The 26,379-nt window shown below is 22.4% G+C and overlaps 1 protein-coding gene across 2 annotated transcripts in view; it reads left to right on the forward strand.

Annotated features, from left to right (window-relative positions):
• Positions 1-21,070: 21,070 nt before the first annotated feature.
• LOC122510374 overlaps positions 21,071-26,379 on the forward strand; it is a 75,391-nt gene continuing 70,082 nt past the window's right edge. Inside the window, exons 1-2 of one of the 2 annotated variants that reach the window (XM_043624969.1) lie at positions 21,073-21,530; positions 24,376-25,055. In XM_043624969.1, coding sequence (XP_043480904.1) covers positions 24,918-25,055 — 138 coding nt within the window. In that variant the 5' untranslated portion in view covers positions 21,073-21,530; positions 24,376-24,917. Of the gene's footprint in view, positions 21,531-24,375; positions 25,056-26,379 lie in introns of both variants that reach the window. The other variant, XM_043624970.1, reaches the window with a different exon arrangement.

Consider the following 26,379-nt stretch of genomic DNA (forward strand, 5'->3'; position numbering starts at 1 on the left):
TAGCAAAAATTTCTAAGTCCAAGTCTAAAAAAATTTTTGCAACAAAAAATTAATGCTTAAAATGATTTAGAATAATGAAAAACGTGTTTTTAACATAAATTTTTTTGACATTTTTTTAAAAAGTGGATCACCCGCTTAATTAATTAGGAAAAATTTCCAAGTCCAAAAGACGAATATTTTTTTTAGACCAAGAAATTAATGTTAAAAATGATTGAGAACAATGAAAAACCTGTTTTTAACGAAAATGTACAGATATTTTTTTTCTTGATATAATATAAAAATATTAATTTTTGAATTTTTATATTTGGATATTATTTTATTATTATTGTTGTTGTTAAACTATTTTTTTTATTTATTATCGTGTATTAGTGTCAATAATTACTATATTGAATCATCAAAAGCAAGTCCACAAGTCACTGACAATAAAAATTTTGATCTCAACTAGTTTCATTAGCATAGTGGTTAGGGCGTTAGTCTCGTAGTCCGTAGGTCGTAGGTTCGATTCCCGCGTGCGTTAGATTTTATTTACTTCTTAGGTTTGCGTTTATTCCGATTTTTCTGCATTGTATTCGTATAAGTAAGCAATTTAATGATTATATATACTGTAAAATAATTTAATTAACAAATTTCTAATTTTTTTTATAATTTTTAATGTATATATTAGAGGAATATATATTAATCTCTACATATACTAACATTATTTATGAATTCGCTTTTGGTCATCACTTAATTGAAAAAAATAATAATTAATTAAAACTAATACTTATTATTAATAATTTAGGTTATTTCTTTAACAAATATTATTAACTAATTAAAATTATAATGAAATAGAAAATACTGTCTGAGATGGTCCTTTCTAGGTCCTAAAATGGACCCATAAACTGGTCCTAACTAGGCTCCCAAGTTAGGACCAGGCTAGAATCGCATCACCACCCATTGTTGGTCCAACCTACACTGCCAACCTAGGACCAAGCTATTAACAGGGCAAAATAGGTAGGACCTGGCTAGGACCAATTTTCATTTTCCACACGGGCAATTCAATTATTTTTTCATAAATAGTAAAACTCATCGCAGGATTTCAATTATTTTTTATACAATTTTAAATAAATTATTCTTTTAACTTTAAATAAAATAATTTTAAAAAATTCAATTATTTCCAAAAATTTTAATAAAATTTTTTGCAAAAATACAATAATTACTTTTACAAATATTAAAATTTTCACAGGAATTCAATCATTTAAATAAAATTTAATAACATTTCTCACAAGAATTCAATTATTTTTAAAAGATTTAATAAACTTATTTTATAATAAAACTTATTGCAGGATTTCAATTATTTTTAGTACATTTTTAAATGAATTCCTTAAAAAATGCAATTATTCTTAATTTTATTAAAATTTTTCGAAAGAATTCAATTATTTCCAAAAATTTTAACAAAATTCTTCGCTTGAATTCAATTATTTATACAAATAATAAAATTTTCACAGGAATTCAATTATTTAAATAAAATTTAATAAAATTCTACTCAAGTATTCAATTACTTTCAAAAGTGTTAATAAACTTATCCAAGAAATTTAATTATTTTCATAAATAATAAAATTCATTGCAGGATTTCAATTATTTTTGATACAATTTTAAACGAGTTCCTCAAAAAATGCAATTCTTAATTTTTTATAAAATTTTTCGAATGAATTCAATTACTTAATAAATTATTAATTTTTGTATTTCATCCCAATAATTCAATTATTTTTAATACCATTTTAATTAAATTATTCGATACAATATTGAATTATTCTTTCAACTTTTAACAAAATAATTTAAAAAAATTCAATTATTTTTAGATTTTTACAAATACCTAAATAAAATTTTTCACAGCAATTCAATTATTTCAATAAAATTTAATAAAATTACTCGCAAGAATTCAATTACTTTCAAAAGTTTTAATAAACTCATTCTAGGAATTTAATTATTTTCATAAATAATAAAATGCATCCCAAGAATTCAATTATTTTATATAATAATTCAATTAATATTGAATTATTTTTTTAACTTTTAAAAAAATGATTTTAAAAAATTCAATTATTTCCAATAATTTTGATTAAATTCTTCACAAGATTTCAATTTTAATCAATATTCAATTATTTAATAACTTATTAATTTTTGTATTTAAATAATTGAATTCTCATTGAATTGTCCAAAAAAGATTTGATTAGTAAAAATAAAATTCATCTCAAGAATTCAATTATTTAAAAAAAAATTAATAAATTTCGTTGCAAGAATTTAATTATTTTCATAGATAATAATAAATAAGTATTTAAATATTTATTTAATTTTTTTAAACAAAATGTTTTTTGACAAGAAGGAAAAAAAATTGTTTAAATTGATAAAATGTTTGATTATTAATTTTAATTGGAAAGAGAAATACATAAAAAAAAGTAGTACGTTAGAATATATATATCAAGTTGCGGTTATAATTTAGTAGTTTCATTTATTAACTTATTGCCATCCAAAGTTTGGAGTAAACTAATATTAATTGCCACACTTGCTCTTATCGTCTCAGTTTATTACCTGTGTACACTTAATAATCAGTTGGTAAATTGTTTTGCACTTTTCCATCTGTTCCTTAAGTTATCTTTATAGAAATTTGTTTTTATTTACAAAATTTGTTTACTTTTAAAAATTAATAAAAATTGTCCACTATTATTTAATTTAAAGAAATAGTCAATTTAAAAATACCTCTAGTTTTTCTATTCGAAGTTTATATTTATAAAAATAATAAAAATTATTAATAATAATAATAAAAATTATTACAATAATAATTTTAAAAAAATTATTTTTAATTTTTTCCTTTTTTGAATTTTGCGCCAATTTTTTAATTTGGCGCCTATAGATGACATGAAAGTTCGCTCTCAAACGAGTGCAGAAAATTATGAAAATTTCCTTAATTATAATTGCAAAAAATTATTAAACGTAAATTAGGAAAATATATGAAGACATAAGTCTCGAATTATATTTTTATATGTTCTTTAAAGTAGCGAAATATAATGAATTACAAAGTAGATGTAAGAATTGAAATGTTTAATATACATAACCAGGATATAAAAATAAATATCACATTTTTCAATTCATAAAAATTTAATATCCAACATTTAGAAAAGTTTTGATCACTTCCTTTTCTGCTTGTTCAATTTATAATAGTAGCAAGCTTATTTCTGCCCGAAGAATTTGACTTATCAAATATTTCACTCGATACTTACTTTTTATGGATATTTTCCTATTTTTAAATTCATTTTGAGAATTTTTATATTCTTTTAAAAACTAATCTTGTTATCTTCTACTTTACTTTGATGTATTTCAAATCTATTTGAAAACAAAAAAACCGGATTATATATATTAAAAAAAAATTTTTTTTAAATATTATTTTTTTTTACTTCATAAACGAAAGACAACGATTTTTTAACATCGAAACGCACGGACTGAATAGTACGGATAGTTTAGTGAGGAATTTATTAAAATATGCTCATAATAACATGTACGCTTGTGAAATTCTTTGATTACGACAATTTTTTGTTTCATGTCAATTTCTCTTTTCTTTTAAATATTCACGTTCAGAATTTTTATAAAGAAGGATACGTTTTTCGTTTATTTTTATATTTATTTATTTCACTCAATTGCCGTATAAATAAATGAGTAAATATATAAAAATAAAAATTCCGAATAAATAAATACAAACCGACAAATATATTCAATTTAAAAAAAAATTCTCATCAAAATCCCAATTATTTATATAAAATAACAAAATTCTTCCCCAAAGTTAAATTATTTTCAAATAAATTTCAAATTCCCAAAAATAGTACGCAAACATTTAATTATTTTCATAAATAATCAAAATTCCTCAGGAATTCAATTATTTACAAATTTTTTTCATAAATTCCTTCGCAACAATTCAATAAATTTTTTTTTTAGGAATTCAATTATTTTCATAAAAAATAATTAAAAATTGCAGAAAATAATAATTGATTTGAAATGATGAAAAGAATTTTGAAAAAGTTACTGTAATAATATTCAATGATTATATCACTCGGTCATCTTTAATTATTTATAAAACATGAAGACATCGATCACTCCGAGTCTTCGACTCGGAGCAATCGCTATCGTCATGTTTTATAAAAATATTCTTATAATTTATTGAATTTAAAATTTTTGAAATTCTTAATTCTTATGGAAAAATAATATTGATTAAATATTTATTTAAACAAAAAATTATTGATGTTTTCAAATAATTTTACAATTAAAGAAATTTGTAAATAAATGTAACAGAACATTTTTTTGAGTACAAAAAATTTTTTCCTTTGTTTTCTAAAAATTTAAAAAGTTTCAATTACATTTTCAATTAAAATTTGTAATTGACAAATAACAAAAAATAACAAAAAAAAAAAAAATAAATGCATTCTCAAAAAGTAATTTCAAAGTGTGGACAGACAGAATGAAAGAATAAAATACGAAGATTATTATAGTTAATTATTATTATATTATTATGATTTATAATAATTATAATATTATTTTTTTTATATCTGGCTTCTCAAATTAATTAACTATAAAATATGACTAATTTAAACAAATTTTCGTGATTGGCAACTTATTTTTGAATTAAAAACATTTTTCATCAGTGTAAAGAAGGAAAATGTACGAGAATAATAATTATAAACTTCATTTACGAATTTTCTGATTATATTTATTCATACTAGGTATATTAATTTATTGTTATATAAACTAGCAAAACAATCTATTTATAAAAAAACTATTTTTTAATTTTGTTTCTTTTCGATTTTTTATTAATTAAATTTAAATTTTATTAATTTTGTTTCAAAATCTCCTTTTTGGATTTAATTATCATAAAGTTTTGAATAAATGTAATGAGAAAATTTTGTTGATAGAAATTAATTCTATCGCTATATATTTAATGGTATTTTCGGAAGTAATTTTATTAATTAAATTTAAATTTTATTAATTTTGTTTCAAAATCTCCTTTTTGGATTTAATTATCATAAAGTTTTGAATAAATATATAATGAGACAATTTTGCTAAAAGAAATTAATTCTATCGCTATATATTTAATGGTATTTTCGGAAGTAAATTGCGACGTATGGATAAAAGAGATTGGCTAGGAAATTTTCTCATGTGGAAAATGAATTCTTGAATAAAACGAAAATTTTTATCAAAGACTGTGTTTCCATATCTGCAAAATTTCAGTTTTGCCACGTAAAGAAATTGAAATTTAATTTATAATTTGAAATTTACTTTATTATTTATTATTATTTATTATTTATTAAAATTGATTTATGATTTAAAATTAAGAATAATATTTATCATAATGAGTTGAGAATAATAATGAAACCTAGTTTTTAGATAAAAAATTTTTAATTTTAAAGAAAAGAATGAAAATTAGTTAAATACTATCTAAATTTGAATTAGTAAAAATGTTTACTAATTTGAATTAGTGACTGGCTTTTTGCTGTTGCAATAGTAAATTTGTTTAATAAATAGTAATTTCTACTAATTTCTTAGTAAAATGTACTAATTTAGTAAATTTTATTAGTAGTAGTAGTAGTAAGTTTTACTAATAAATAGTAATTTCTACTAATTTATTAGTAAATTTACTACATTAGTAAATTTTACTAATAAATAGTAATTTCTACTAATTTATTAGTAAAATTTACTAATTTAGTAAATTTTACTAATAAACAGTAATTTCTACTAATTTATTAGTAAATTTACTACATTAGTAAATTTTACTAATAAATAGTAATTTCGACTAATTTATTAGTAAAATTTACTAATTTAGTAAATTTTACTAATAAACAGTAATTTCTACTAATTTATTAGTAAATTTTACTAATAAATAGTAATTTCTGCTAATTTATTAGTAAAATTTACTAATTCAACAGCAAAAAATCAGTCATTAATTCAAATTAGTAAATAGTTTTGCCAATTAAAATTTAGAGAGTAATATTTTTTCTCTAGATCGACTTTTGTTTTAATTCTTTTTATATTTAATTTTTTAATGATATTACACCAATAGAGAGATTTTCTTTCTCGATTTTCATTATTTAAATTCGAGGCTTGAATCTAATGAAAAAAAAAATTTGATTTTCGATGGCCTTACCACATTTTGCGATTGAGTAATTCTCATGTATTAACAAGAATATAACACTGTGGCGAACACTGTAACCTTCATATTCGAATGTTCATGGCAGAATTGATCTGCCACTTTGACGAACCGACAATGAAACCATCATGAACGATGTAAATCCACAGAGGATTTGTACAGACGACACGAATGTTGTAATTGAAAAGTAGATTGATGACAAAAAACTGAAAAATATTCCATACAAAAATTCACTGTTTTTTTTTGTTCTGCTTTCCTAACAATGAAAAATATTTTTTTAACCATTTTTATCACTTTTATACTAAAAAAAAAACTGTTTTCCCTTTAAAACGAAAAAAAAACATAAAAACTTTTGATAAAATTAATTTATTCACTGGAAAACATTTTTTCCACTATTTTCAGACAAACGAAAAATTTTTTATTTATATAATTAAATCGAAAAATTTACACTTTATTCAGAAAAACATTTATATTAAAATTTATTTATTAAATCGAAAAATTGTTTACACTTATTTAAAAAAAAAAAAAAAATTTATTAAAACTTATAATTATTTTTTTTTTATTAGATTCAAGGCTCGGATTTAAATTATAAAAATCGAAAAACAAAATCTCTAGTGGTATAATTTTAATTACCCGTGTGGAAAATGAAAATTGGTCCTAGCCAGGTCCTACCTATTTTGCCCTGTTAATAGCTTGGTCCTAGGTTGGCAGTGTAGGTTGGACCAACAATGGGTGGTGATGCGATTCTAGCCTGGTCCTAACTTGGGAGCCTAGTTAGGACCAGTTTATGGGTCCATTTTAGGACCTAGAAAGGACCATCTCAGACAGTATTTTCTATTTCATTATAATTTTAATTAGTTAATAATATTTGTTAAAGAAATAACCTAAATTATTAATAATAAGTATTAGTTTTAATTAATTATTATTTTTTTCAATTAAGTGATGACCAAAAGCGAATTCATAAATAATGTTAGTATATGTAGAGATTAATATATATTCCTCTAATATATACATTAAAAATTATAAAAAAATTAGAAATTTGTTAATTAAATTATTTTACAGTATATATAATCATTAAATTGCATACTTATACGAATACAATGCAGAAAAATCGGAATAAACGCAAACCTAAGAAGTAAATAAAATCTAACGCACGCGGGAATCGAACCTACGACCTACGGACTACGAGACTAACGCCCTAACCACTATGCTAATGAAACTAGTTGAGATCAAAATTTTTATTGTCAGTGACTTGTGGACTTGCTTTTGATGATTCAATATAGTAATTATTGACACTAATACACAATAATAAATAAAAAAAATAGTTTAACAACAACAATAATAATAAAATAATATCCAAATATAAAAATTCAAAAATTAATATTTTTATATTATATCAAGAAAAAAAATATCTATACATTTTCGTTAAAAACAGGTTTTTCATTGTTCTCAATCATTTTTAACATTAATTTCTTGGTCTAAAAAAAATATTCGTCTTTTGGACTTGGAAATTTTTCCTAATTAATTAAGCGGGTAATCCACTTTTTAAAAAAATGTCAAAAAAATTTATGTTAAAAACAAGTTTTTCATTATTCTAAATCATTTTAAGCATTAATTTTTTGTTGCAAAAATTTTTTTAGACTTGGACTTAGAAATTTTTGCTAATGAAACTAGGAAGCCCAGGTAGGTCCTGGGTTGGACCTGGGTGGGTCAGCCCACATTCGAATTGCAATATCTCTTAGTGTTTAGCACCAACTTAAACGAAACTTAAAATCAGCGAACGAAATTAGAAATATATTTTACTAATGATAATTATATTGCAGTCTGTATCTGTTTAAATAAATAAATAAATTTTGCTGTTTTATTAACTTTTGTAACAAATTACTTAAAAATTTGCAGTTTTTTATCTAACTTCGCGATTATTACACTTGAGTAGTGAAATATGAAGATAATTTATAATTTTAACAATTCAGCATTTGTTTAAACAAAAAATTGTTGTTATTTATTAATTCTTAAGACAATAAAGCATCTAGACACTTGTAGTCTTTTAAAGTTTTGCAATTAACTAATCTGAGTATTTACTTATTGCAAAATTAGAAAAAACTGCTAGTTTCTAGGTTGATTGTGTAAAAAGTTAGTAAATAACAATTATTTGTTTAAACAATTGCTGAATTAATAAATTAATAAATTAACTTTATTTTATAGTATTTGTATAATTTTCTGATTTATGTCAAACAATAAATTGTTTAAACAAAAATGATTATCAATTAATTTTATAAATATTAATTGAGAATATTTATCAATTTTTACATGTTTTTCATGTATCAATTTTGACACTTTATTTTCCTAAAAATTTTTCTAAGTCATAACTGGATCTCCTAGCTAGTACCAAGTTAGGACCAGCCTAGGATATATAAAAAGGGGTTGCCAAGTTAGGTCCAAGCTAGGGCCAATAATCATTTTAGGCATAGCATGGTGATTTCTACACGGGTAGTAATCAAATCGAAAAATTTACAATTTTTTTCAGAAAAACACGATTTTTATTAAAATTTATTCATTAAATCGAAAAATAGTTTCCAATTTTTTTTTCAAGACAAAAACTTTTCTTAAAAAAAAATTGATTGGATTTGAGATTAAAGTGATTTATTAAAAATAATAATGTAGAAAATAAAACAGAAATGATACGATTTTTCTTAGATTTAAAAAACAAATTACACCAAAGTTTCTCTAGTTCTTTAAATGAAATATTAAATTATTAATCTGCAAAATAAATGAGGTGAAATAAATTAAAAGTTTGCTTTTATCTCCGAAAACTTGAGTTTCTAAACTCTTCCTCTCTTTTAATTTTTTTTTTTTATTTTTCTCGAAAAATTTACGGAAACTTTGACGAAAAGCGCGACTTTAAGTGAAAGAAAGTTCAGCATTCATAGGAGACTCTAAGTCATAAGCAGCTTTTGTTGGTCAACATGAAAATTTTACAGTCTACAATAATTGAATAAATCCCCCCCTCCTCTACCCCCTAAAAAAAGGCGAAAAAAATACTAAAATCACAGGAAAGATTCAAAGACAAATATTATTATAAATTAAAGTGTTTTAAAATTTAAAATTTCTAATAAAGTATTTTAATATATTTTATTAAAAAAATAATTAACGAAGAAAATGTACGTGAGAGTAATTAAAAAATACAATTACAAATTTCACTCAATAAAATAAAATTTTATAAATTAAAGTAAAAAATATAAAACACGTATGAAATGTCAAGTAAAAAAAAGTAAATAAATAATAATAATAAATAAATAAATGAAAATTTCAAATTAAAAAAATAAATAAAAAAACAAACAAATAAATAAAAAAATAAATAAAAAATTTTTTTTAAATCAATAAATAACAAATAAATAACAAATAAAAAAATAAACACAAAACAAAGAAAATGTACGAGAATAATTAAAAAATACAATTATTTCAAATTTTATTCAATATGAAATAAAAAAAACAATACGAAAAAAGTCGAATGTTAAAAAGATGTTTTTCTGAATTAAGAGAATTTTCTTTTTTTTTACAAAGAGGGGGGGGGGGGGGATTTTTTCTTGTACGAGAAAAGTTTATATTTTAAATATTTGGAAAAAAAATGTTATTATTATCAGAGAGTGCATATCCGGTTATTTGAATAGCGCCCTTGCGCCTTCATTTTAGAATAGATACGTGAGCTGCGTCATTAAAATTGAAAAAGTAAGAAAAGAAAAAAAAAAACAGAGCATATAAAAGAAGAAAAAAGAAAAAAGGTTTTTCCGACACAATTGTCGCATCGTAAGCCGAGTTTAATTTACCACGAAGAGAAAACCTCGTTCTTAGGGTGTCTTTGCATAATGGCTGACTCGTCATTGAGATCTACTACTGAAACTCTAGGATCTCGATGAAACCACTTCCTGCTTGTAATGCTCCTTTCTTCTTTCATTTTGGTTCTTCGCATTTTAAACACAAATGTTGTCTGGCACTTCTTTTTTAAGCATATCTATTTAACATTCGTGTATTTTTCCCTTTCTCTTAAAAAAAAAAAAAAAAAAAAAAATGATCAATTTTAAAATTTTTTTTTGTTTTTTCTTTTCTTTACAGATATTATTTTTTATAATTATTTAAAAACCTCGAGTTTTGTAAATAATTTCGAATTATTTATATTTTACTTGATAAAATTTCAATTATAAAAAGATTTTTATCGGGACTCGTTTTCAAAATTAATTATCTAAGTACAGATTTATGTTTTTTTGAATTTTGAAAATTGGTGGAAAAAATTAGTAAATACTTATTATTTAATTAATTTTTAATTAATAATTTTTTTTTTCTGGATGATTGTTGTATTAATCAATATTTTTAATTAATTGTATTTTTTGCCTTTTTTTAATATTTTTTCTGACTAATTATTTAATTAATAATTAAGTTTAGTGACTAATATATTTTTCCTCTCTCACTATTTAATTATTAATTAATTTTGATTAATAATATATTTTCTCTCTAATTATTTAATTATTAATGAAGTTTAATTACTAATATGTTTCCTCTTTAACTATTTAATTATTAATTAATTTTAATTAATTTTAATTAATAATACATTTTCCATCTAATTATTTAATTATTAATGAAGTTTAATTACTAATATTTTTCCTCTCTAACTCTTTAATTATTAATTAATCTTGATTAATAATGTATTTTATTTTTAATTATTTAATTAATAAGACATTTTTTCTGCAGATATTAAATTGAGACAAAAATGTGAATTAATTTTTATTTCAATACTTTTTCGAACTAATTATTTAATAAATAATACTTTTTAATGACTAACTAATTAATTATTAATTACTGTTAATTAATAATATATTTTCTCTCTAATTATTTAATTATTAATGAAGTTTAATTACTAATATTTTTTCTCTCTAAATGTTTAAGTATTAATTAATTTTAATTAACAATACATTTTCTCTCTAATTATTTAATTATTAATAAAGTTTAATTATACTAATATTTTTCCTATTTATTTATTAATTAATTTTAATTGATAATAAATTTTCTCTCTAATTATTTAATTAATAACTCAGTTTTTCTGCGGATATCAAATTGAGACAAAAAACGAAGCAAAAATGTTTTTTTTTTTTATTTTTTTTTTTTCGTTTTTTGTCTCAATTTGATATCCGTAGAGAAACTATCTTAATTTTTATTTTTTCCAACTAATTATTTAATTAATAATTTTTGTTTCAAAATTAATATTTTTTATTTACCAAAAAAGACTCTTGAATGCAAAAAATTATAAACTTTGTAACCGAATTATAAATTTTTGTTTTTTTTTTTTCGGAAAACTTTTTTTGCTATCTGTAATATAAATGTTGTAAAAAATCGATGACAATAAATTAATTAAAGCAGATGGGTATTCCTCGTTTGGCCACCTGTCTTAATTACACTTTGCGCGCACAGTGTCATTGAATCGAGTGCGTGGCACATTAGAGACTCAGTGTCCTATTCGAAAAAGAATATTGGATAAAGCGGAAAAACTCTGGAAATAAACCGTGATGCCAGGCAATAACAGTATATCTTCTCAGTTCTCATATATACATTTACTCGATTTTTGTATTATTTTTTCATTTTTTGCATTTTCTTTTCATTGGCCACACTATATATGGCGCAATATTAGTCACGATGCGCGGTATAATTTGTGCGTGTTTGATCTATTCATATTTGACAAATGATAAATTGTTATTCACACTTTTAAATTATATACCCTCATCGTATAAGAGCGAAGTTGTAAATTATATTTCTCTCTCACTTTTTTGTAATATTCTGTGATTAGAATTTCCAACTCTTTTCAATTATTTTTTGGTCTTTAATTTTCAAGGATAAATTTAATTTACAATTTTTAGTTATTTTTAATTTAAATTTGTCATTTTTCATTGCAATTTTTAATTCTAATCTTAATTTATAATTTTTAATTATAATTCTAATTTATATATTTTAATTATATAATTTTAATTTGTGATTTTCAATTATACTTTTTAAATCTAATTTTTACTTCTAATCGTAATTGCTAATTTTTAAATATAATTCTAATTTATAATTTTCAATTATAATTTGAATTTTTGAGATTAGAATTTTTAAGTGCAATTTTAATTTCTAATTTTTAATTATAATTCTAATTTGAAATTTTGGGTTTAGAATTTTTAATTACAATTTTAATTTATACTTATTAATTACACTTTTAATTTTTAATGACTAATTATATATTTTTTTTATTAATAATTTTAATATTGAACAAAGGTCTTTAACTAAAATTCACAATTTCCAATTTATAATTTTTAAATCTAATTTATAATTTGTTATTAGAATTTTAAATTCTAATCTTAATTTATAATTTTGAATTAAAAGTTCAGTTTGTGACACTTAATTATTATTTCTTTATGTAATTTTTAATTCCAACCTTAAGGGCATTTGAACCATGATGACGTCACAGCCTGAAAACACATGCTTTGCAGAACCTATGACGTCATAATGGTTCAAATGCCCTTAATTTCTAATTTTTATTTCTAATTCTAATTTATATTTTTTTAATACAATTTTAATTTGTGATTTTCAATATTTTTTTTTAATTCTAATTTTTACTTCTAATAAATTGTAATTTCTAATTTTTAATTCTAATTCTAATCTATAATTTCTATTTTTAATTTTAATTTGAAATTTTGGGTTTAGAAATTTTAATTTGTGATTTTCAATTATAGGGTAGAGTGGGGTAAAAAAGCCACATTTTTACTTTTGATGCTGTAAAATCTGTATTTAAAATTTTTTTCTCAAATTTCCAATTGTTATTGAAAGTTTAGTTATTAAGCTTGAAAATTCTTGACGGAAATATTTTTTATCTCATGAAAGGACTAAGTTATAAGAGTTTTACGAAAGCACTGCAAGTGGCTTTTTTGCACCACCTGGTGGGGTGAAAAAGCCACCCTACGATTTTAGCAAAACATGTTATCAATTTAGGTATTTTTATAGTTTCCCTTTATTTATATGACAAATAGTCTTATTTGAAAAATATTTTAATAAATATGAAAGAGTTTTTAGCAAGCAAAATTGAAAATTATATTAAGTTTACCTGTTTTCGATTTGCACTGCCAATTTTTCGTACCTTTTTTAGAAGTTCTCTTTAAGTTTCACCACAGATAACATATTTCGTTGCAACCGTTTATTCATTGTTTATTTTTTAAATGCACTTTGAACTACTTTTTCGTCGTGTTTAATTTATTTTATTAAATAAACACGAGAAATTTTGTAAAATAAGAAGGTTAGTTTAAATAGAAAACAAGTGAATTTCACAAAATATTCAATGGATTTTTTGCCCTGGCTTTTTTACACCCAAAACCAGTTATTAGAAAAGCAAAAATAAATTGTTAATTCAGTTCAATTTCCAAAAATTAACATTGTATACGTTTTCGGTATACTTTTCTCCTTATGTACAAACATTTACTTTTATTATTCGTTCACTTAATCAGATTGTAATATGTTTGAAAAGTTCACCAAAATGTTTTCAAAAAAGAAACAAAAAATTAAAATTACAATAAAAACAATATTAATCTAGGTACAACATTCAAACTAGATTCAAAAGTTGCGTATTACCTAATAGTATTTATATTCTAAACAGCTGATAAATCGGCTTAATAGTTTTTAAATAAAACTCAAATGGCTTTTTTACACCATGGCTTTTTCACCCCACTCTACCCTACTTTTTAATTATAATTTTTAATTATAATTTTTACTTCTAATAAATTGTAATTTCTAATTTTTAATTTTAATTCTAATCTGTATTTTTCAATTATAATTTTAATTTGAATTTTTGGGTTTAGAATTTTTAATTGCAAATTTAATTTCTAATTTTTAATTGCAATTTTAATTTATACTTTTTAATTACACTTTTAATTTTTAATGACTAAATTATATATTTTTTTATTAATAATTTTAATATTGAACAAAGGTGTTTAACTAAAATTGCCAATTTCTAATTTTGAATTCTAATTTATAATTTGTTAATAGAATTTTTAATTATAATCTTAATTTATAATTTTTAATTATAACTTCAGTTTGTGACACTTAATTATCATTTTTTGCAATAATTTTTAATTCCAATCTTAATTTTAATTCTAATTTATATTTTTTAATTAAAATTTTAATTCTAATTTTTACTTATAATAAATTGTAATTTCTAATTTTTAATTCTAATTCTAATCTATAATTTTCAATTATAATTCTAATTTTTGTGTTTTCAATTTTTAATTATAATTTTAATTTGAATTCTTGGGTTTAGAATTTTTTAATTGCAATTTTAATTTCTAATTTTTAATTTACACTTTTAATTTTTAATGACTAATTATATTTTTTTAATCAACAATAATTTTAATATTGAACGAAGGCATATAACTAAAATTCCCAATATAAATTATAAGCAGATGAAAAATTCAAACTTTTCTCCACGTAATTTAACTTTATTGATGATATTTGAAGTGTGTTTATTAATTTTATTAATTGGATTAGCAGAAATTGCGAATTTTCTCCAATTAATTATTCAAACTCGACACGTGAAATGAAGATTTTCGCATTTTAATCCACATTTTAATTAAGAGATTTTTAATTTAACAGACATTTTGTGTGCAAACTCTCGTATTATTATTTACCGTTAATTATCGACATTTTTTAATTCTATATTTTCATAAAAGATAGGAAGAAGAAATTTGAGAGAAAAAATATTAAAAATTGAATTAAAATTGCTTTTTTTTGGGGGGAGAATAAATAAAAGAGTGGATGAAATTTGAGAGAAAAATATTAAAACTTTTTTAAAAATTGCTTTTTATGGGGAGAGTAAATAAATGAGGGGAAGAAATTTGAGTGAAAAATATTTAAAAATTGAAAAAAGTTGCTTTTTCGGGGAAGGAGGGTGGGGTAAATAAAGAGGGGAAGAAATTTGAGAGAAAAATATTAAAAAATGGAAAAAAATTGTATTTTTAAGAAGGTAGGTGGGGGGGAAGAAATTTGAGAGAAAAATGTGAAAAATTGAAAAAAAACTTGCTTTTTTGGAAGAGGAGGGGGAAGAAATTTGAGAGAAGAATATTAAAGATTTGAAAAAAAAAATTGCTTTTTTATGAGGTGGAGGGAAATATATTGGGAGTTAATAATTCTATATATATATTGCTAGTGTAAAAGAAATTGGCAACATTTCACGTTTCACTTTTCCAGTTTGTTTCCTGTAAAAATAAATCTTAGATTTCAAGTTTCATTCACATGTATTGGACCAACTTCTTGGAATCTGGAAAAATGTTTCTCGCTGATCAATGTTTCCTTCGCACCCCCCACACCCCTTCTCATCCCTCCTTCTTTTTTTTTATATACTTATCCGATGGGAATTGAACTTCTGTGGAAAAACTTTTAAATTTTTAATGTGCCAACATTCTCTTTATAGAGTTCTACATTTTGTTTTTACATTCTTTTTTCGGATATTTTTCTATCTAATTCGAGTTATTAATGTAGAAAACATTTTTTTTGTTTGAATATCTTATATTTGTGATACAATAATTATAAATATTTACAAATATTTGTGCCAATTCCAAATTTAAATAAAAAAATATTTAGTACCTATTTAAATATTAATAATTTTACTAATAAATAGTAATTTCTAATAATTTATTAGTAAATTCAAAATTTAATTAGTAATTTAAAATATTAATAGAAATATTTAAATAAATAAAAAAAATTATTTAAATAATTTAAATAAAAAATATTAGTATTAAAATATTACTAACTATTAGTAAAATTTTCCAATTAAAAAGCAAAAAGTCAGTCACTAATTCAAATTAGTAAACATTTTTACTAATTCAAATTTAGCGAGCCCGTGAATAATTAATAATTTTAAACACAATATTTTGTACAATTTACTTTTATAATACAAAATAATATAATTTTAATTTATTCTTTGATTTTATTTTTAAGTAGGGTAATATTTTTAATTGACTTTTAATATTTAAAACATATAGAAACATAAATTTTGAACATTAAGGGATAAAATTTTGTATACTGTAAGCACCATGATTGTCTAAATTTGCATAAGTTTGCACAATTTGCATAATTTGCTTTTGAGTAAAACGAGTTTAAAATATTGTAATTAAGAAAATAAAAATCCAATTATAGTAATGTTGGAAAAAAATTATAGCATTTTTATATTTTGTTAATCTGTGTCTCCAGGAGTTAATTAATTATGACAAAGAAATAGAATTTTATAATATAATTATTTAATTTCTTCAGGGTTGTCACGAAAATTTGTTTTTGTTTTTTTTCTAACTTTTCCCTGATTTGCAGACAGAATTTTGACTTTTTTCACATCTCTCAATTTAAATTAGTAAAAATTATTACTAATTTCAATTAATCACTGAATTTTTTATTTAAATTAGTAAATTTTACTAATAAACAGTAATTTCGACCAATTTTTGAGTAAAATTTTCTGATTCAAAATATTAATTAAAATATTTAAGTAAATAAAAAAAATGTAAATTAAATAATATAAATAGAAAATATATTCAAATATCAGTAAATTTTATTAATATGTAAATAGTAATTTCTACTAAAATTTAGTAATTTAAAAGCATTTGCACTAATGCAAATTAATAAATATTTTTAGTTTTAACTAATTAAAATTTAGAGTCGATCTAAAATTTAACAAAATTTTACTAATTCCAATTGATAAATTGTTAATAGAATTTTTAATTATAATTTCGAATTCTACTTTTAATTTATTGTTTTTAATTATAATTTGTATTTCAAATTTTTAATTCTAATTTTAATTTATAATCTTTAATTATAATTTCAGTTTGTAACACTTAATTATGATTTTTTTATTAGAATTTTTAATTCTAATCTTAATTTCTAATTTTTATTTTTAATTCTAATTTAATCATTTCTATTAAATTTACTAATTCAAAAGTAAAAAATCAGTCTCTAATTGAAATTAGTAAACACTTTTACTAATTAAAATTTAGTGAGTCACTAATTAAAATTAGTAAACATTTCTACTAATTAAAATTTAATGAGTCCATCTGAAACTCATTAATATTTTCCTAATTTTTTTAAATCTACTAATTTAGAGTTAGAAAGTACTTATAAATAATAATTTCTCAATTGTGATTTGCGAGAATGCAACAAACGAAAAAAAAGCAAAAAAAAAAAACATGTTTTTCTCACAAAAGAAATATAAAACTTTTCCAATACTACGCCTGAAATCTTTGATTGATAGTTCAGAGAATTGGAGCAATTTAAAAGATTAAATTATACAGCACTGAAAAAAAAGAAGGAATTCGAAGTGAAGTTTCCTTAACATCTTTTTCTGATTTCATGCTTTTCTTGGGTGGAAAAAAAATAAAGGGTTCGAGAGTTAGTTAAAATGAAGAGAGTTTGGATACTCTTTTCTTGTTCTTCCTCATCATCATCATCGACATTTTTTTTTTTTTTTTATTCTTTTTCTTCTTCTCCTTCTTTTAGTAATCTGAGGTGTCTATATCACTAACCGCTATCTTCTATTTTGTCCCCTCGAACTTTTCTATCAATTTTCCAAGCAGCCTCGAGTTTCGGAATTCTTTTCGACAACAGGCTTCACAGTAGCTTTATTTATTCTCAAAAAAAAGGTGAAAAGGAAAATTTTTTTCTGAAAAAGGGGGACAAAAAAATATACCGAAAAAATTAAAATGAGTTAAAAAAGAAAAACTTTAATTTTTATTAGAAAAAGTTAAATAATGGGACAAATCACCAAAAAAGGGAAAAAGGTACCAAATCATCAAAAAAAAAGGTGAAAAAGGTGACAAAATTAAAAAAGGCGGCAAAATCTAAAAAAGGTGATAAAATTAAAAAAGGGACAAAATTGAAAAAAGGAAACAAAAGCTGAAAAAGGTGAAAAAAATTATAAAAAAGGTTCCAAATTCAAGAAATGGGACAAAATTAAAAAGGGACAAAATTAAATAAATCAAACAAAATTGAAGAAAGGGAATAAAAGCTAAAAAAAATGTCAAAATTGTAGAAAGGGAATAAAAGTTAAAAATTGTCAAAATTGAAGAGAGGAAACAAAAGCTGAAAAAGGTGACGAAATCAAAGAAATTTGACAAAATTAAAAAGTGACAAAATTTAATAAATGAAACAAAATTGAAGAAAGGGGACAAAATTAAAGAAAGGGAATAAAAGTTTTTTAGCTTTTATTCCCTTTCTCCAATTTTTTCCCTTTCAAAATTTAAGAGAGGGGACATAAGCTTTAAAAGGTTACAAAATTTGAAGAAGAGACAAAATTGAAGAAATGGGACAAAATTAAAAAGGATGAAATAAAAAAGGGACAAAATTGAAGAAAGGGAATCAAAGCTAAAATATGACAAAATTGAAAAAAGGATCAAAATTGTAGAGAGGGACAAAAGCTTAAAAGGGTTACAAATTTCAAAAAGGGACTAAATTTAAGAAATGAGACAAAACTATAATGGTACAAAATGGAAGAAATAAAACAAAATTGAAGAAAGGGAATAAAAGTTAAAAAAAAATTTCTATAAACATAAACTTTAAAAGTTTACAAATTTCAAAGAGGGACAAAATTGAAGAAATGAAACAAATTTGAAAAAAAGAACAAAATTGAAGAAAGGAAATATAAGCTAAAAAGATGACAAAATTGAAAAGGGGACAAAATTGAAGAGAGGGACAAAAGCTTTAAAAGGTTACAAATTTGGAAAAGAGACAAAATTGAAGAAATGGGACAAAATTAGGAAAGGGACAAAATTAAAGAAAGGGAATAAAAGCTAAAAAAAATGTCAAAATTGAAGACAGTAATCAAGAGCTGAAAAAGGTGACAAAATTGAAGAAATAGGACAAAATTAGAAAGGGACAAAATTGAAGAAAGGGATTAAAAGCTAAAAATATGACAAAATTAGAAAAGGGACAAAATGGAAGAGAGGGACATAAGCTTAAAACGGCTTCAAATTTGAAAAAGGGACCAAATTGAAGAAATGGGACAAAATTAGGAAAGGAACAAAATTAATGAAAGGGAATAAAAGCTAAAAAAATGTCAAAATTGAAGACAGTAATCAAAAGCTGAAAAAGGTGACAAAATTGAAGAAATAGGACAAAATTAGAAAGGGACAAAATTGAAGAAAGGGATTAGAAGCTAAAAATATGACAAAATTAAAAAAGGGACAAAATGGAAGAGAGGGACATAAACTTAAAACGGCTTCAAATTTGAAAAAGGGACCAAATTGAAGAAATGGGACAAAATTAGGAAAGGAACAAAATTAATGAAAGGGAATAAAAGCTAAAAAAATGTCAAAATTGAAGACAGTAATCAAGAGCTGAAAAAGGTGACAAAATTAAAGAAATAGGACAAAATTAGAAAGGGACAAAATTAAAGAAAGGGATTAAAAGCTAAAAATATGACAAAATTAAAAAAGGGACAAAATGGAAGAGAGGGACATAAGCTTAAAACGGCTTCAAATTTGAAAAAGGGACCAAATTGAAGAAATGGGACAAAATTAGGAAAGGAACAAAATTAATGAAAGGGAATAAAAGCTAAAAAAATGTCAAAATTGAAGACAGTAATCAAAAGCTGAAAAAGGTGACAAAATTGAAGAAATAGGACAAAATTAGAAAGGGACAAAATTGAAGAAAGGGATTAGAAGCTAAAAATATGACAAAATTAAAAAAGGGACAAAATGGAAGAGAGGGACATAAACTTAAAACGGCTTCAAATTTGAAAAAGGGACCAAATTGAAGAAATGGGACAAAATTAGGAAAGGAACAAAATTAATGAAAGGGAATAAAAGCTAAAAAAATGTCAAAATTGAAGACAGTAATCAAAAGCTGAAAAAGGTGACAAAATTGAAGAAATAGGACAAAATTAGAAAGGGACAAAATTGAAGAAAGGGATTAGAAGCTAAAAATATGACAAAATTAAAAAAGGGACAAAATGGAAGAGAGGGACATAAACTTAAAACGGCTTCAAATTTGAAAAAGGGACCAAATTGAAGAAATGGGACAAAATTAGGAAAGGAACAAAATTAATGAAAGGGAATAAAAGCTAAAAAAATGTCAAAATTGAAGACAGTAATCAAGAGCTGAAAAAGGTGACAAAATTAAAGAAATAGGACAAAATTAGAAAGGGACAAAATTAAAGAAAGGGATTAAAAGCTAAAAATATGACAAAATTAAAAAAGGGACAAAATGGAAGAGAGGGACATAAGCTTAAAACGGCTTCAAATTTGAAAAAGGGACCAAATTGAAGAAATGGGACAAAATTAGGAAAGGAACAAAATTAATGAAAGGGAATAAAAGCTAAAAAAATGTCAAAATTGAAGACAGTAATCAAAAGCTGAAAAAGGTGACAAAATTGAAGAAATAGGACAAAATTAGAAAGGGACAAAATTGAAGAAAGGGATTAGAAGCTAAAAATATGACAAAATTAAAAAAGGGACAAAATGGAAGAGAGGGACATAAACTTAAAACGGCTTCAAATTTGAAAAAGGGACCAAATTGAAGAAATGGGACAAAATTAGGAAAGGAACAAAATTAATGAAAGGGAATAAAAGCTAAAAAAATGTCAAAATTGAAGACAGTAATCAAGAGCTGAAAAAGGTGACAAAATTAAAGAAATAGGACAAAATTAGAAAGGGACAAAATTAAAGAAAGGGATTAAAAGCTAAAAATATGACAAAATTAAAAAAGGGACAAAATGGAAGAGAGGGACATAAGCTTAAAACGGCTTCAAATTTGAAAAAGGGACCAAATTGAAGAAATGGGACAAAATTAAAAAAGACAATTGAAGAAAGGAGACAAAAGCTGAAAAAAGGACAAAATTGAAGAAGGGGGACAAAATCTCTAATGCCTGCGACAGGTTGCTCCTTGGTGGCATAGAACGTATATTATTGGGACACACTGACCTCCTGTCCCAATTTTTTTATTTACACAATTCGGACATTTTCATGCTGACAATACGTTGCGTCACTCTTTCTTTTCTCAACTTATCATCGGCACAATGCGCTACTGAGCCATCAAGCAGATTGAATGAATGAGAAGTTTTCATTGCGCCGATGTAGACTCTAATTCTCTCTCTCTCTCTCACTCTCTATCGTTACGTCTATCGTCGCGACGGAGGGCCGAACCAACGTCGACCAACCAGGATCATTTCAAACGACAGAGTACTCTCAGACTTCTCCGCGTTCACATCCATTTGAAAAATACATTTTACGGTCTATTCGATAAAAAGTGTTTTGATTCAAAAGTGATAATTAACTGACAAAAATACGGATTTAAAAAAAATTATATTCGAGAAGTATATATTCGAAAAATATATATTCTAAAAATATGAATTAAAAATAAAAAAAAATATGTTTTAAAAATAAAAAAATTTGTATTAAAAGTAAAAAAATTTGTTTTACAAATATAAAAAAAGATGCATTAAAAACTATAAAATAATAAAATAGATTTTTGAAAAATTATTTTGATAAACAGAATGAAAAAAAATTTACTTTAGTAAAATAATCGATTTACTTGAATCAAATAATTTTTGTTTTGATCTTTTATTTTCTTAAATTTTTTTAATATTATTTTTAATTTATTTTTTAAAAAGGTATTTAAATTTTAATTTAATGATAAAATTATCGAACTTAAATAAAATTTAAATTTTAAATGAGTCAATAATACGAAAAATTAAAAATATTATAAACTAAGAATACTAAAACAACTACTAATAAAAATACAACATAATATATTAACGACAAGATTGGAAAAATCTGTTATAATAATAAATAATTTTAAATAATATAATAAAAATGAGTAACTACAGCGAAAAAAAAAAATTATTTGATTCTAATAACCAATTACTTGTCTATTATCAAATAAATATTTACTTGCATCGAATAATTTTTATTTAAATCAATTAAATTTGAATCAATAATTTCAGTATTTGAAGCAAATATAAATTGAACCATTTAATTGCGACTCAAATAAAAATTATTTGATTCAAGTAAATATGTAATTGATAATAGCCAAGTAATCGGTTATTTGAATCAAATAATATTTTTTTCAATGTAGTAGCAAATAGTATAATAATAAAAATAATAATAAGTAATAAATACCTAGTAACTACTAAAATCCAAAAAAAAAAAAAAATTGTAAATAATATTAAATTACATCGCGCTAAAGCGCGCCTTTATTTTTTTTCTTTAATGTGAATAAATATTTAACAATAATGCCTATTACCAATTCACATTTTTTTTATAAAATAAAACAAAAATTTTTTTCTCTTCAAGTATTTTCTTAACACAAATTGAAAACGATAAAAAAATGCTCGGTATACTTTAAATATTTCTAAAGTGACTTTTTGGAGTAAAACTTAATGAAAAGGGTGCACAAGTGCAATTACGAGAAATATTTTAAATATCCCCCCTCACTCCCCAGAAAAAATATATTGGTCACAAATAATTGTGATTATCAAATAGAAATTATGACAATTTTTTCATTTATATAAAAAAAAATAACAAATTTCTTTAAAAAATGGAAATTATGCAAATTTTTTTTAACTCTTTTTAAAAAATAGTTGAGATTTTGTGAAAAAAATTGTGACGAAAAAATAGAAATTATGCTTATTTTTTATTTAGGTATTTCTAAAAAAAACTAAAAGTTTTGTACAGAAAAATTATGATTGTTCAATTGAAATTGTATGTAATTTTTTTTCATTAAATTAAAAAAATTTATTACAAGAAAAAAAATTGTAATTTCGGTAAAAATCGTAATTAACAATTAGACATAATGAAAATTTTTTTCCTTTTTCTCCGCAAAAAGAAAATTTGAAATTTCATAAAAACGTGATTTATAAAAAAATTTTCCGTTTTTTTTAAATACTTGGCATTTTGTTTGAAATATTGGAATTGAAGAATAGAAATTTGTGCAAATTATTTCCTGTTTTCCAAAAAATTAGAATTTTTTTTATCTAAATTGTGATTTGAAAATAGAAATAGGAATTAAGCAACAAAATTTCTTCTTTTTTTTAAAAAGAAACTCATATAATTTTGTGAAAAAAATTGTAATTGAGAAACAGAAGATATGCAAAATTTTTTCTATTTCCTGATCTTAATTTTTTTAAACAATTTTCTAATTTTTTCGAAGAAGAAAAGAGAATAAATCTGCTTAATTGCAATTTTTGAAACAAATCAGTTTTTGTAGAAAAAGAAAAGATGATAAAAATTTGTATGATTTCTATTTGAGAATTACAATTTTTGTTACAAAATGCAAATTTTTTTTTTTAGGAAAAAAGAAAAAAATGCATAATTTCTAATAACAATAATTCTAAAATAATATTGTAAAAATTATATTAAATATTTTGTTGCAATATAATATGGAAATGATTTAAAAAAAATAATTAATAAAAATTAAAACAATAATAAAAACAGTTAAAAGGAATGAACAATAGTCAATCTAGAACACAAAAACAAAAAAAATAATAATAATAAATAATAGTAAATAATATAGATAATAATAAAATAGTTTCGAAAAATACACAAATGGGACTGAAGGAACATTAAAGAAAAAAAATTTTCAAAATAAAAATACTAAATATTAAATAAAAAGAAATACTAAAATTAAAACAATACCAAATACTAAAAATGCAAACAAAAATAATAAAAAATTGTAAATAGTAATAGTTATAGTATATACTAATCTATAGTAAATACTAAATACTATAATAAAATAAACAATAAAAAATAATAAAAAATAGTAAATAAATAATAAATAATAGTAAATAATATAATTAAATCCTAAAACTTGTAAAAATAATGAAAAATTTAAAATACTAAATAATTGTAATAAATACCTATACCTACAAAATATTAGGTACTAGTACTAAAAAAAATACTCAATAATAGCAATCAAATAAAATAAAAAAATACTATACAACAATAATAATAAAAAAAATAAGTCCTGTTTTCATTTTCACAGTTTTTATTAGGATATCAAATTCAGACGAAAATTGAATCAAAACATTGCTTCGCAACACTTTTGATTCATTTTGTGTTTGAATTTGATATCCTAATAAAAACTGTGAATATAAATTAATTAAAAAATAAAATAAATAAAAATAGTTGCATTTTCTCTAAAATTCATTTTTTTCTTTTAAGGAAGAAGACAAAGAGAATTAATTTGTCAAATTTCCAAACTATTTCTAAAACACTCGAAAAAGCATAAAAATAATAACAAAAAAAAAAGATAACAAAAGGACTGAATGTTATTGCAAAAATTTGAGTGTTGCGGCGACGCGAGAGGTGCGCGTGCGGACGTTAAGATTGAAATTGAATAGTCCACAAGAGGGAGGAAGAGAGCGAGAGCGAGAGAGATAGAAAGAGAAAAAGAGAGATCCGTTAAAGAGACTCCAGATTGGATGTTCGAGTGACTGTGTGATAAGTGAGAGAGAAATTGAACTTTCAAGTTCGGTCAGTGTAATAATAACGTACATGCGGGTTCCATTAAAAGCAGAAAACGATTTTTATCAAAATCTTTGTTATGTCGAGATAATAGTCTGAAGTATTATTTCGATAAATCGACTTCATCTTCACGAGAAAAGTGTTTTTTTTTGCGCCAAAAAAATTCAAAAAATTCAACAAAAAAAAAATTATAGTGTCATTTCGATCGAGAATCGAAGAAAACTCACAAGTGCGACGAGATGAAATTGTACAGGATCTTTTTTATCCTCATTTTGAGCGTCACATATTGCATTGCAAATTCTTTAAATTTGATGAATAGAAATCATCATTTTTTGTGCCCTGAGTTAAGATCGCAGGAATCACTTGGTTTTAAAGAGGTTTGTAAACATTTTCTTTTATTCTTGTTGCAATTGTAATCTTGTCTTTTTTATTCTTATTAATTTTATTTATTAATTTTTTTTATTTTTTTATTTATTTGTTTATTTATTTATTTATTAAAAGAAAGAAACAAAGAAAAAAGACAAGATTACAAATTTTGTCTTTTTCCTTTGATTCTTTCTTTGGTAATTTTTTGTTTCCTTATTTCTCGTTCTTTTTTATTAAATTAATTTCTGTAAAAAGTAATTTTGTAGACGATTGAGATTGATCGTGATTCACATTTAATTAAGATCAGTTTAATTGAAGATCTTTCAATTTCAAAAGTTCAAGGGAGAAAATATAAAGTGGAAAAATAAATGTGTGTGTGTATATATTTATATATGTGACCTCCGTGATTGATGATTGTATTTTGAATTGAGAAGAGTGGAGCGTAATGTCTCAATTGATATTATACAGGTCGGAATTATTTGTTATAAATTTTTGCGCTTCTTTTCAATTTCTTTGAATGAAAAATAGTAATTTTTTTCTTTTTAATGTTTTGAAATTAATTTAAAATTAAAATTAATTTTTTATATTTTCTTTGAAATTTGCAAATTTTTTGACTATTTTAAAAAAAGAAAAGTATTTTTCACAAAATAAATAATTTATTTTGTGAAAAATACTTTTTTTTCTTAAAAATCGTTGATTATATAAATTATAAATCGTCTTATAAATCGTTGATTTCATTATAAAACTTCACCGAAGTTAAAATACTTTACTGAAGTTCACAATCCTCACGATTGACGATTTTAGAAAAAAAAAATGTTTTTTTTAGTAAATTCTTATAACTTTTCCTTTGAAAAATTATTTACAAATTTTTTTTTTAACTATTTTCAAAAGAAAAATGTATAAAAAAATTAATTATTTAAATGGTAAAAAACAACTTTTTTCCTTCAATCGTTGATGATAAACGTTGCGAACTTCGTCGACATTAAAATATGTAGTTCAATAAAGTTCACAATTTTTATGATCAACGATTGAAAAAAATATTTTTCCAAGTAAATTTTTTAATGTTTTTGTAGGAAACATTTATTTTTTAATTTTCTTGGCTAGGTACAAAAAAAAATTTCGTAAATAGAAAAAATATTTTAAAAACTACTTTTTTCCTTTAGACGTTGATTATGATTGTTGCGAACTTCATTGACGTTAAAATACTTCAAAAAAAAATTCACAATTTTAATAATCAACGATTTTAGAAGGAAAAAAATATTTTCCTATGTAAATTTCGAAAATTTCCGTTTGAAATCCTTTTTTTTACAAGTTTTCCCGACTATTTTGAAAAAG

This window comes from Leptopilina heterotoma, unplaced genomic scaffold (assembly GCF_015476425.1).
Source record: "Leptopilina heterotoma isolate Lh14 unplaced genomic scaffold, ASM1547642v1 Lhet_68, whole genome shotgun sequence".
In the NCBI taxonomy this organism is placed as follows: Eukaryota; Metazoa; Arthropoda; class Insecta; order Hymenoptera; family Figitidae; genus Leptopilina; species Leptopilina heterotoma.